The sequence below is a fragment of the Poecilia latipinna genome, unplaced genomic scaffold, assembly GCF_001443285.1.
Source record: "Poecilia latipinna isolate Pla-1442-1.1 unplaced genomic scaffold, P_latipinna-1.0 Scaffold769, whole genome shotgun sequence".
Lineage (NCBI taxonomy): Eukaryota > Metazoa > Chordata > Actinopteri > Cyprinodontiformes > Poeciliidae > Poecilia > Poecilia latipinna.
This window is the reverse complement of record NW_015113385.1, coordinates 26,687-40,193: the sequence shown is the minus strand read 5'-3', so window position 1 is coordinate 40,193 and position 13,507 is coordinate 26,687. Positions and strand designations below refer to the sequence as shown.

Genomic DNA, 13,507 nt, shown 5'->3' with positions numbered 1-13,507 from the left:
CCATCATCCTCAATGGGTGATTAATTTCTTTCATGTTATCACACAACCACTGTTTCATTAATAAGGAACATGGCTTCATATTTCTCCAGATATCACAGTAAACTGAATGTATTGTCACCATGACAGGCAAAGCAGCAGGTGATTAAGTTTCTTTTTATAACATTAAGATACTTTATAGACTAACTGAATGTCTGGCAGTAAAATTCACGTTTGAAAGGTTATATTTTAGTTGATTCCAAAAAATGTCATAAAAAATATTACTGGTAATCAAAGGTGGATAGAGTACTCAAAAACTGTACTAAAGTTTAATAGCACTAGTTCAACATGTTTTTGCTCAACCAGGAGTAAGAAGTAGTCAAAATTACCTGAGAGTAAAAGGAAATTGATCCAAAATGCCACTCAAGGAGTGAGTAACTGATCATAATGTTTGGTTCAATATTTAGAAAATTATGTCACTGTAAACAAAAACAAATCAAATTATGTGCTAATTTTTGCATTTTAGAGATTTAGAGATTAAGATGAAAAAAAAAAGAATATGTGACATGTTGTGTGTTCATTTGACCTCCAAATGGCACAGCAGGCTTATATTATTTTCTATCTACTAGTACAATCAAGAAATTTCATTTTAACATATAAACTGTCTGTTTGGCCTCAGCTTGAGGCTATGTAGGTTTGTGTCTGGTGTTTTTCTGGTTGTATAACTCAGAGTGGGTAGAGTAGTAGAAATGGTACCATGGTCAGAATAGTGTCGCTTAAAAAGTAATGTTACTCAAGTAAAAGTTACAAAAATGTGGTAAAAGTTACCATAGTTACCATCCATCTCTGTTGATAATGTGTCTGATCTTTCTAGAGAATCCATGTGTTTCCCAACACCAACATCAGATGTTCCTGTTTCTCCTGAAGGGCCTGCTCATCCTGTCCCTCTCCATCGTCTTGGCCGTCTTCTGTGTTCACCACTCAGCCAGGGAAGCTCAGAGGAGCGTCACAGGTACCCGACCAGCTCCTCCACGGTGCCGTACAAGCATGTTCATCACCGGTCATTAGCTGTGTTGGAGCTGACCGGCTGTGTTTTCAATTCCAGCTGCTGCAGAGAATAATAACGTGTCGCTGCAACACAGACAGGAAGACCAGCGAGAAGAGGACAGAAAGAAGAGAGAGATAGACGGAACGGAAATGTCCCAGGAGGAGAGAGTGAACCGTTCTATGTACCTGCCAGGTGTTCTGGGAAATAACTACTCGTATTCAAATGACTCATTATATTCAACACAGCTATAACCTCAGACAGAGAGAATGAGACGCTGCACACCAAAAAACACATGAAGTCAAAGCCCATTCACATTTTTATATGTTTATATATGGGTTTTAATGCTTCCACTTCTCCATGCAAGTTGCATTCTTAAAGGGGCAGTATTATGTAAGTTTCCGGTTTCCACCTCACAAAGTTGCAACTTCCCAAATCAGATCCTTCAGACTAGCCACCAGCAATTAGCAAACTCGCTACATGAGCTTCTTCTGAGAGCAACGTTGGTAAAAACGTTAAAGGGTTAATAAAGGAGCCATGTTGCAATGACTTCCTGAAGGCGGACTTACGGAAAGAACAGGAGCTTCTTAAAGAGACAGAGGCTTAATTTCAAACTTGTGAAGTCAAATTTCTCTCTAGTCATATTTGATATTTACAGCATTTTATCACAACTAACGTCAACATAGTCACTTGATTTTGCTACAAAATAGCACTATGAATCTGGAGAACACATAACACTGCCCCTTTAACAATAAGAGACCACCACGGTCAATCCACTGTTTACTGTTTCATCATTAAGCCGGTTTAAAAAGCCAATTTTTGGCTTTTTAACTGAGAATTGTAATTTTTAATAAAAAATAAAGACAACTGCCACACCAGTCACCATCATCATCAAAAGAGCAACGTTCTGGTCTGATTTCATGGAAGGAGAACATTTGTTTTCCGTTCTCAGATGTGAAAAGCAGATTATGTTAGTGACCCAGTTGTTCACAGGGTCTGTTCAGGCCACCTGGCCCTCTTGTTCTACTTCTCATTATGATCTGCTTAAAGAAAATGGCCACATGCTCCGCTGTGGACCGTCAGCGCGTCGATAAAGAGACAAACAGGAAGACAAACCACAAACCTCACAGTTGCCACTGCCGTGCATCAGCCTTCACATCAAGATGCTCTGCAGTACGATAAATGACGGCCTGCAAATTCACAAACAAACATGGTAATTAATCACCTCCTAATGATCTTGTTCCTACACATCATCACGTTACAGTTCGTCACTTATTCTCACCCTAGTTTTAACTAGGACAGTTGTGTTTTGTCTTCATGTTTATATGAATGTTTATGCTTCACTTCACATTTATTTCTGAGAACTATGTTGCTATTCGATACTTACAATATTGTGCAAACTGAAAGAAAAATGTTAGATTAGCTCTATGAACTAGTGAGGTTTTTCTGCCAGTTTGTACAGTTGAGATATTTTACAATTTATAATTATTTACATGTAGATTATGTAATTTTATTTCTTGTTTATATTGCCTTACTAATACTTAACCTCTAAAGTTAATGTAATTATGTGGTGATGTGAAAATGTGAAATCTGTGACAGTTGTTCAGTTATCATCTCTCTGACTCGGTGCTGTTTACACTTTTTTTTTTTTCACACCAACGTGTCACCTCTGAAAACGATGTGACTGCCACAGTCCTGTGTCTAGCAAAGTTTGATTTAAACATTTGGTTGTCTGGTTCTGAATGAACATTTATGTTTGACTGATCTGAGCCACTCAGACATTCTAAAAGTGATACGATATCACAAATAATGTCTTAATTTGTGGATAATTCTATGGTAGGGTAATACCATAGCCCAGTTAACGTTTGTTGACACTCAAGGGTTTAAAAAATGTAAAAAATATTGTAATCTTTTCTTGCAGTAACAGAAATATCACTTGAAAGAAAAGTGCAACTTTTACATAATTAGCACCTCTAAATCCTCTGAAGAATCAATGTATGCTTTATTTTGTTATATTGATCAAAGTGCTTAATTGGTATGACTCCATGACTTCCTGTTTCCCTGTGGAACAACTACGATGTCACACAGTCGCCCCCTTAAATGACTCCATCTTCAAGTTTGGTCGGTGTGTGTTGTTGAGCTTCTTAAGGGAGGAAATGACTTCAACAACAAAGCTTCTCATCTCAGGTTTCCCACGTCAAGTCAAGTCAAGTCAAGTTTGTTTGCTTTGTACCTTTCAGGTCAGACAGTTCAAAGTGTTTTGCGTGAAAATACATAACACACTGAAAAAGGAAATCAAGAAACATGACGATAGAGCAGGGAGGAAGACATCACTTCAAAACAAATGTAAAAAAGCCAGATTGCAGATTGCGCACAGGAGTAAAGACCTTTATTTCTATAGAAACGTCCTGATGTCTGATAAAACTTAAGAGGAACCGTTTGGCCTTAATGACCACTGGTGCATTTGAAGGAAAACAGCGATGCATGTGTTTTTTTTTTTTTTTTTCCTTTAACATCTTTAATTATTTGAGAGCATAAATGAGAATTATGACCTGTTTTGCATTAGTCAAAGGGAGTAATTGACTTTGCTGAACAGAGAGGTGCAGATGTGACCTTTACCGCTGCCTCTCTCAGCAGATATTAGTTGTGGAAATCTCTCATAAGAGATGAACCGTTGCTTCAGTGACTCAGAGGTCAGGATAAATGTTAACACCGTGCCATGCCACCTACCACTTCCCCGTGAGCCTTTCTCACTGAGTGAGAATTCGATGCGAGAAGAACAAAGTCTTTTGCATTTTGGAATACCGTCATGTTTCAATCTCCTCATGCTAACGGTAGTTTACTTTACTGGTCCTGACGTGGTGAATTATGTAATAGAAGATAACTCTCAAACTGGAGATTTTTTTAATCTTCAGGATTCCAGTTAGTATCATTAAGAGGTGAACAACAGAATCATCTGCACAGCAAATCTGCAGAGCTAAATCAACTCTATGCCCAGTCTATTTAGTCCTTGTCAGAATCGGTGTTAATTTAAATCTTTTCAGAGTTATTTCAACAAGAAATTGAGTAATTTTAACCCTTGAAAAAGTTACAACTACTCAAACTATTGTTGAAATAACTCTGTAAGAGTTAAATTAATGCCAGTTCTGAAAGGGACCAAATAGATTCGGCATAGTGTTGATTTAACTCTGCAGAATTTGTTGTGTGCTGTTGACATCTGTCACTATGTCGTTCAGAATCAATTATAAAACCAAACCCAATACAAGTGCAGTAAAGGGGAAATTAGCATTTGATCCTCTGTTGATTTTCATAACTTGCTCAATTACAAGGATGCAACTCAAATGTTTTTTTGTTTTTTTTGTTTTGTTTTCCTTTTATACAATGCGTTTTTCATAACTTTTTGTCGATATTCTGGAACCTTCGGATTAAAAATGACAATCCTGTGTTTGGAAAACAATTTTACTTTTCCAAATCGTACTTTTACTTTTTAAAATCAAATGGAAACGTTACAACTGTTTAAACGTTTCAAATGTTTTAACGGACCAGTGAAAATCTGCCTCTGAAGATGCTGACACCTCACAATTTCTCAACAGAGTCGCCACTTAGGTAGATCTGAACCTTTCTGTTAAACTCAATATGAACTACAGACATTTTTTAGTTAGTTTACACACACACACACACACACACACACACACACACACACACACACACACACACACACGCACACACACACGCACAAAACCACACACACACACATTTGGCCACATTCCTAAAATAATGGCCTGGGTTTGTTTTTGTTTTTGTTCGTTTGTTTGTTTGTATTTTTTTGCAAAAAGTGATTTTGGTTAAATAATAATAATAAAAAAAAGAAAACATTAATATTTTAGGAAGGTGACGATGTTAAGCTTCATATCAGAAGCGTAGCAAAACGTTAGTTTTACATGACCCTCTGCTGCCATCTGGTGGTTGAAGGTTGTAACTTTCTGCTAAGGTTTCCCAGCAGTTTCCTTTAACAGTAGCTCTCTAACCGCTCGTCATGACTGCAGCGGGTCCTACTGCTACCGTCACCCCTGGCTGTGGTTAAGCGCAAACAGCTTCACTTGTTGCCAAAGCTTGTTGCGGCTTCGGCTTGTATTTTCCGTGATTTCTACACGTAAACAAACCACTGTGGCGTTTTTTTTTCCAGCTTAGCAGGAAATGGTTACATCAAACAAACAAGACCAACCAAACTGTAAAACGATGAACCCCAAAGGAATAGAATCTCATCTACAAGCTGAATGCAGGGAAGAATTAAATGTACTCATTGTTCCCTGGCGATAAATAACAAGTTAAAAATATGATAAATGTGTTTGATTAACAGTACATTTTTATGCAGAAAAATAATTGGATGAAAACTTTTGACTTAGTGATATTGTGAAAGGCTCAAATTTAGCATTTTTGATTTAGATTAACTGGAGCAATGAATATCAGACAGATAAAAGCATAGTGTGTAAGAATGTGGTGTTGTGGGTCAAAATAATCAGTTGGTCATCAGTGCAGGAACTCCACAGGGAACTGTACTCTCACCATTCATTTTCACTTTGTACAGTTCATACTTCCAGTACAAAGCAGAGTCCTATCAACAGCACAAACTCTCAATTGATAGTGTAGTTATCAGGAGCATCAAAACGACATTAAAAACAGCAGTTGGAGGGCTTTGTTGCACAATGTGGGGACAATAATCTTTGAGTTAACACAAATCAGTTGATTGTGTTAACTTTCAGGAGAAACAGGAAAATGAAGAAGTAGAGACATAAATGTGTCAGTGTTTACCGGTCGACAAAAAGAGACAGAGGGAGGTTTGTCCATTCAGAAATTGTGGAAAGATGCTGTATATCTTCTATAAATTTATTATGGAGAGTGAGACCTCTTCTGTTATCATCCATGAGGCTATAGCGGCATCAACCAGGGATTTAACAGCTGTAATACCGACCCCTACAGGAGATCCTTCCTAACCACAACCTTCAGTAACAACCCTTTGTAGAAACTTGAATAGTTTGAGTTCAGCAACATTTAATTTCCCTTTTTGAATAATAAGAGTATTTTTTAACTGAAATTAATTAATTGAAAATGAAAGCAAAAGTGGGAGCTAACTCTATGTTCCTGATGTCTGAAAAACAACTTACTTTAACATTCTCATGACTGCAGAAAAGAGAAAACATCTGATCCAAGTAACCAATGACAAATAGCTAGCAAGAAGAATTCAGCTAGCAATAATCACATCCAGACTGGTGAAGCATCTGTTTCACCAGCAGGGGGCGCAAAACACCAGTATTATGAGTGCAGCCCTCTGCGTTTTTATTTCCAGCTTTTAATAAAAAGATTTTTCTTAATCTGATGCCAATACAATATCAGATGAATAGTAATGTTGTGATTCTATGTCAGAAAATCTTTGTTGGGTTTAATAAATATAAACATAAAAGGAGCACTTTAAAGTTTTTATAGCTCTGTGTGAAGCCGGTGGTAAACCTTCGTGAGGTTAACCACTCAGAGACGATGACGCAGAAACACTGTCACACTTTCCTGGAGGTGACCTTCATTTCTGTAGAACAGGTAAGGAGAGTCTAGAGGAAAGCTCTTCATTTTTAAATTAATCTCAAACCCACAGGTTACACAATAATATTTTTTAAAGAAGTTATATCAAGGTTTGTCACTATGTTAGCTTTCAGTTACATACATGACTCACCCTTTATACTTTTCCACATTTTGCCACTAGAAACACAACGGAGTGTGTGATCTTGAAGTGGAAAAAAATGATGTGGTTTCTAAAATTTTAGCACATTAAAAATATGAGTAAATGCCTCTGTTATGTGAAGGCTTCAGATTCTATAGATACGACAGTGAACAAGCATCCAGGAAAACTTGACCAATCTCTTGTAAAGTGTCAGCAACGGTTAATCCTTTAAGATCTCTACTTCAAATAAAAATAAATGTCCAAATGTTTACTCTCTTCTGGTTTTTCACCCAAACTTGTGACTGAACACTATATAGTTCAGTCTTTTGGTCTTGCACTGATACTGGGTAGTAAATTTGCATAATATGTTCCACAGATAAGATCACAAACTAGAACAACTTGAAAAATCTTGGCTAAGAAAGATCTCTGTGATTCATTGTTACATTCATGACTCAAACCCTTTACACTTTTCCACATTTTGCAATGAAAACAATTTATAAAAAAAAAAAAAAGTAAATGTTTTACATGACAAGAACATGAAATTTGTGTGCAAAACTGGTACGGAATGCAATACAGAGCACATTTTATATTTAATATTGCAATACCTTCATTAAAACATGTCTTAGCCAAACCAGCTAAAGGGTGGAGCTGTTTTAATGATTTTCTGTATTTCTGGGTTCCATACAAAATGCTATTTGAGGTTCAAAAGGAACATTGCACTTTGCCCTGGCCCTTCACCCACACATACACACATTTCTTGTAAACTTGTAGTTATTTTGCTTTGTGTATTTGTCATTTTGTTTGTTGAAGCACTTGAAAGACACGTTTTACTTTCTTTGCTTCTTTCCTTCCTCCACAACCATACATGTTTGGTTGACTGGATATTTTATCTTACACTTGGTGTTTGAATGTTTTTGTCTGGTTTGTGTCTGTAGTTGACCTTTGTTGGGCTGGTAGCCAGTTCAGTTCAGGGAGAAACCCTGCCTCTCACCCAATGACTATTAGAGATACAGGCTCCAACATTCCTGTGACCTACAAGTCGGCTGACTGAATGTATAAATAAATGGACCCATAGGCAGTTCAGTCCACGTCCTGTACTGGATGAACATGATGATCAGCAGACATCCCAGTCTTTGTTCGTTTCCCTTTTGCTTCTTTTGTCACAATTGCTTCTTGGTTTTCCTCTGTGCGTTGTTGCGAAGACGCTTTATTTCCAGAAGCAGCTGAAAATTAAAAAAAAACAAAAAAACATAACATCAGTCAACTCCACAGCTAAATATCCATCTTCTCAGGATACTTTGAGAGGATGTAATAATCCAGTACCTGCTTTTTCTTTCTGGGCTTTAGTTCCTATGTAGTAGAGCCAAAAGAAGGCAGTGATGAGGGCGATGATGGGCAGGGACCTCAGGATGAAGGTGAACATTACCTCCTGGGAACCATCTAAATACAATATGCACACAAGTTATTGTTGTCAGTTCAGCTTCCATTTTTTGCTAAGTGATTGGCATGAACAAGTACCACTGTGATGATGGGCTGAAAACTTTAACAAGACAAATGGAAAATTAAGACGTCCGAAGGAAAGGCTACTTTAATGTTCTATCGTCTTTTATGCTCTTGCACTAACCTGCACTCAGTGTCTCTTGTTAGACAGTCGATTCCCAATGAGAGGTCTCTCATTCATGTCTGTCCTATTGTGTCTAACATTGGGGAACGCTGAGTGCTTTAACTGCGCGCTGCCATTCATAAAAATAAGGAACATGACAGTCAATCCCCAAGTAGGAGAGGAACCCTTCCTCTGTATGTCAGAGAAAATTGCAACAATACCTTACAATACTAGTTATTTGTAGAGATAGATAACAATTCAATAAAAAGTATGTGCATATATTTATGTGTCTCTGTGTGTGTTTGATCAGAACGCAGTTGCAAAAAGTGAATAAAGTGGGCCAACTTCACTGAAACACGCTGTTTGAGTTTTCACGGTGTCCGTAGATGAGAGCACAGAACACGCGTATTTTGCCACCTGCTGAGTGGCGAGGAGACGCTGAGTGGGAACCGTGTCTGATGGGGAAAGGTGAATCTTATTTAACAGTTTATCGTGAGTAGTAGGCTAGTTGTTAAATTTACTATTTACATAATCATAAAACATACATAACTCATTTATTTACGCGCATTTTGAAGTATCGCAATCGAAAAGGCAACATTCGACATAAGTTTCTCAATTTCCATTGAGGTGGTCTTCATTGAGTGCTGTCTCCATTTTTCTGAAATGTGCGGTTCATGTTAGTTTGAGACCTCTGCATCGTATTTATTAGTCATACTTAATGTTCAACATCGGACAAAATTACGCTCTGCGTAGCCTGGTTGACTTGCTCCAAAACGGTATGAAAACACAATTATTATTCTTACTATTTCTTTTTTGCAAAATTGTAAAAGTTTGCTCACAATTCGCATGACAACGTGGATGGAAACATGTCTCGGTAAGTCATTATATATTTCTTACAAATATTTGGAGCTCTCCAGTGATCTGAGGAAATGAAACATCTTTGTTGTGGTTCGCTGTTATGTGGGTTGTGCAAAGTCTTGGTAGTTCAACATGTTCAACAAAACATCTGATTTACCTTCAGCTGGTTGTTGGTTTTTTCTTTCTCCCGATTTCTCCCTGGTTTTCTTCGTATCTGTAAAATAATCAGCTAAAACTTCGAGTATGGATTGTTGGTAGCTCCACATGGTGTCTCTACAACAAATTACACTATTGTTAGTTGCTAAAACATATCAGATATGTCACTTACCTTTAGCAATGCGATTAATTGGTCTGTCAGTTGTTTTCTCTTTGTGTCTGACTGCCTTCTCTTTACCTTCTAAATAAAGATAAAGACAGATAGAGTTTCTAGAACAAACATTCTCCCATATGTTAGAAAACATTACATTAAACTGTCCATTGCTGTATTTCTATGAGCATCAGGTCTCTGGTGTTTTGTCACCTACTGTCTACAATGTGGGTTTTTCTGTTGTCATCTCCTTTGTCTTCAGTTACTTCATCTATCGTCTTCTTCTCTTCAAATTAAACAAATATATTATTTTACGGGGCGTAAATATCTTGGTGAATCTTGGTCAAAAGAGTTTTATTGGTTACCGTTTCTAGTCTGGTGGTCTGCGCTGTCAGCTGGGTTCTCTCTGGGTGTAACGCTGATGGTTGTACCATTTCCTTCAGTTTCACTTAAAACTGGTATTTCCACACTAACCTTGCAGATGTATCTTCCTGAGTCGGTTCTTTTAATATTTTCCAATGTCAGATTCTCACATTTGTTTTTATGCTTGTTCCAATAGCCTTCAGACTGATTCATGACAGTCTTATTCTTAATTAAAGTTTGGTTTTTCAGCCATTTCACGCCGACTCTTTCAGAAGTGCCAGTCCAGCAGCAGGTGATGTTCACCGTCTTTCCCTCCAGGATAGAAACGTCCGCACTCTGTCTCACAACAAGAGCGTGGGACAAAACACCTGTGGAACATCGGAAAAAATATTCGCAAAATGTGAGAAGTGGAAGCAGTTCTGTTTTCTGTAGTATTTATTCTTTATTAGTTTTTCTGGAAAGGTTAGTATGCATTCTGATGAGGCTCATTCATCAGATTATAAGTACCTTTTGAAAATAACAACCTTTTGGTCTGATGTAATATTATAATCCTAATTTTGTGTTTTCATTAGCTGTAAGCAGAAAATTAACATAATTAACAGAAATAAAGACTTGAAGTCATCAATCTGTGTAATTTATTTACATATGTTTTACAGAGTGAAATAAACTGAATTTTATTTATTAAAATAAATTAACTTTCAAGAATATTCTAATTTATTGAATATGACTGTCGATGTGCATAATAAAAACACAACTTTCTTCGTTTATCTTTGTAATTTTGTTTTGCAGAACCACCAATTAGAACAATTAGTGAAATAGTTATATCGATTTGAACTACATTCTGTCTTTACACTTTGCAGGATTCATTAAAACATTTTTATTCAAATATGTCCTCCATCAACAGATTGTAATTAACTTTACATGACATAGTTATATGTCAAGAATTTGTGATATTTGAAGCAAAATCAAAGTTTTTCTGTTCTTACTTACCCCAGGTCGGATCTAAACCGACACACATGAGCAGGAAACGCATCAGGAGGTTCATCCTTTCTCTGAACGCCGACACCCGACTGTCTGCAGTCTGAACAGAGCGATGATGCGTTCTGTTCTGTTCATCATCTGAAAGTCTTCACAAAGAGAGACGCATGAAACCACAGGCTGTGTTATTTCCTCCATATGTGTTAGACTCACGCCTCTCCTCACAGCCCATTTCTCTAGTTTTTTTTATTGCTGCCACTCTTGAGCAAGTAGAAATCTAAACATAGAATATCTGAGGGAAAAGTTCATATTTCATAAATGTATTTAAAAGCCATGAATGTCATAGCTCTTAAAATAATGTGAATCAGCTTAGATGCAACATAATCCAAGTGCTTCATTATGCTATAATATAAATAGCACATGATCCATAACATAATTTGAAGTCCTATGACTCTTATACATAATTCAGTCATGTTTGATATAAAAGTGTTTCTTTTCTGCTGATCCTGTTCTAATATACCATTTAAAGTATTGTTTTTAGCTTAGCTATTAGTCCTGCTAATCTTTTAATCTTTACCCTACGGACACTTTTGTTTCTTTGTTGATCTGTTCAAAAGTGAAAAATTGTGTTTTCATAGAACTGCTATTCTTCTTTTTGTAGGTCTTAAACTGGCTTCCCAGCAGAACCAGAATCTGCTTTTGAGATTTTCTTTGTTGCCTCTCAATCAATGACTTTTCCTCCTCATCGTATCAGTAACACGACAGCAGCTTGTCGTTCAGAGGCTCCAGCTCGCATCGAGGTCTGAACCATCATCAGGTCTGTTTATCGGAAATGGCTTCACTCTCTGTTATGGACAGCTGAACAGGAAGACGCTGAACCACAAACCTACAGACTCATAACATCGATCTGCTGCAGATAACTGCAGGACTGACATGAAAACTCAAGAACTGAAACGAGAAACACACATAGAACAGAAGTCATTTGGAGAAACACGATTACAACACCTTAAATAATTACAGTCATGTTATATGTGGAAAAATATGGATTGTTCTAGCATATATTTCCTAAATGCCTGATTAAACAACAAAATAATTGAATTGGTGGCATTTGCACTCAAGAATATTGTGAATTCAACAACATGTTGGGTTTATTTCCACAATCCTCTCACAGGAAGATGAAAACATGACTCCAAAAGTTAAGATCTTTGTCCCAGAGGTCATTTTCAAATCATAATCTAATTTGCTGTGCTGCTTTTGGAGAAATCAACACAGTCCTCTCTGAGCAACTTTTCAGCCCATGTAGGTACAGGACTTGTTTTGTTGTGGATAATAAATCGCTTTAACAGATTTCAGCCATGCCTCTGTGGAGGATTGGCTTGTGGTATAGTTCTAATTGTTATAATAAATGTTAATAAAACTCTTAAAGACAAAGGGCTCAGTTCTAATCACTGAAGAAAATACATCTTCAGAAACCTGTTTATTCCTGACCATATTAAGGTCAGATGTGTTCATGCTGTTTATACAAATATGTAAGAGTCCAAACAATAAAAGTGGCACCTTAAGGCATCTGGATGCTGCAAAAGGAAACAGTGTGGTTGAAGTGTTGCGTTAACATGCATTCACAGTTGGGGGGCTGTGGTGGCGCAGGGGCAAAGCATGACCCACATACTGAGGCCACAGTCCTTGTGTTGGTGGTTGCAGGTTTGATTACCAGCCTGGGGACGTTTGCTGCATGTCTTCCATTTCTCTCTCATTACCGTCTTTCCTGTCTAACTACTATTAAATAAAGGCCACCAGAGCCAACAAAACCTTAAAAAAAAAAAAACAAACATGCATTCACAGCTTGTGAAGCCAGAAGTCACAGACGGCACTGTCACTTGGACTTTCTCAGATAGCTTAAAGGAACAGTTGGTTCAGTGTATGTAAAAGTCTGACAGAAGCAAATCTCTCTGGTTATTTGCCTCTGTCTATTTGGGTGCCACACATATCAAAGGTTGGTACAGAGTAGCGCCACTTATACGTTTATAAAGTTTGTGGTTGAGCTTTTTCCTGATCTGCCCTGCTTTCACACTAACAGAGCATGAGCTCATGTTTCATTCACAGCCCTAGTAGAAACAGACGCACTGTAAACAACTGAGCCTCTAAGAGAGGAAGTATTTTGCAGGTCTAAGAATGAAAAAAATAAATAAAACAGAGATCTGTGAGTGAAGATGTGGTTGATTCTATCTTCATTTTCATTTATCCTGGATCACTGAACTCTACAGAGCAAATTGAGATCGAATTAAAAGTCCTTTCACATTATGTAAAGACAGGATTTCTATAAAAATCATCAGACTGGACCTCAGCTCCTGTTCTCTTTCCTCATCCAGATAGCGCGTGCTGCTTCTATGTGCCTCATTTCTTTGTAGTTCTTTTAAGGTACTGCTGATTCCTTTTAATGAAGCTTGTTGGTCTTTTTCATTGGACATTGAACCCCAGTGAAACTCTTAAAAAGATTTTTAAAAAACATGCATTTTAATAAAAATGACCTGCAAAACTCATGTATTTACTTTTTAGAACCAATACAGATGGATGGACTTTGTCGATCTCTGTTTGTGAAATGAAGTGACGCTTCAGAGAGGAAGGAACCTGGTCTATGGTTTGTCACATTAATTCTCAAAAACA

At 37.3% G+C, this 13,507-nt stretch overlaps 1 protein-coding gene across 1 annotated transcript; it reads right to left on the bottom strand.

Moving 5' to 3' along the window:
- Positions 1-7,305: 7,305 nt before the first annotated feature.
- On the bottom strand, positions 7,306-12,097 carry LOC106955795 (uncharacterized). The gene is made up of 7 exons (XM_015046178.1): positions 10,856-12,097; positions 9,868-10,233; positions 9,720-9,788; positions 9,524-9,592; positions 9,353-9,409; positions 8,058-8,174; positions 7,306-7,957 (listed from the first exon to the last, which is right to left on the bottom strand). Exons 1-7 carry the CDS (start codon positions 10,908-10,910, stop codon positions 7,815-7,817), a joined length of 876 nt encoding a protein of 291 aa, XP_014901664.1. The 5' UTR covers positions 10,911-12,097; the 3' UTR covers positions 7,306-7,814.
- Between the last annotated feature and the right edge of the window lie 1,410 nt (positions 12,098-13,507).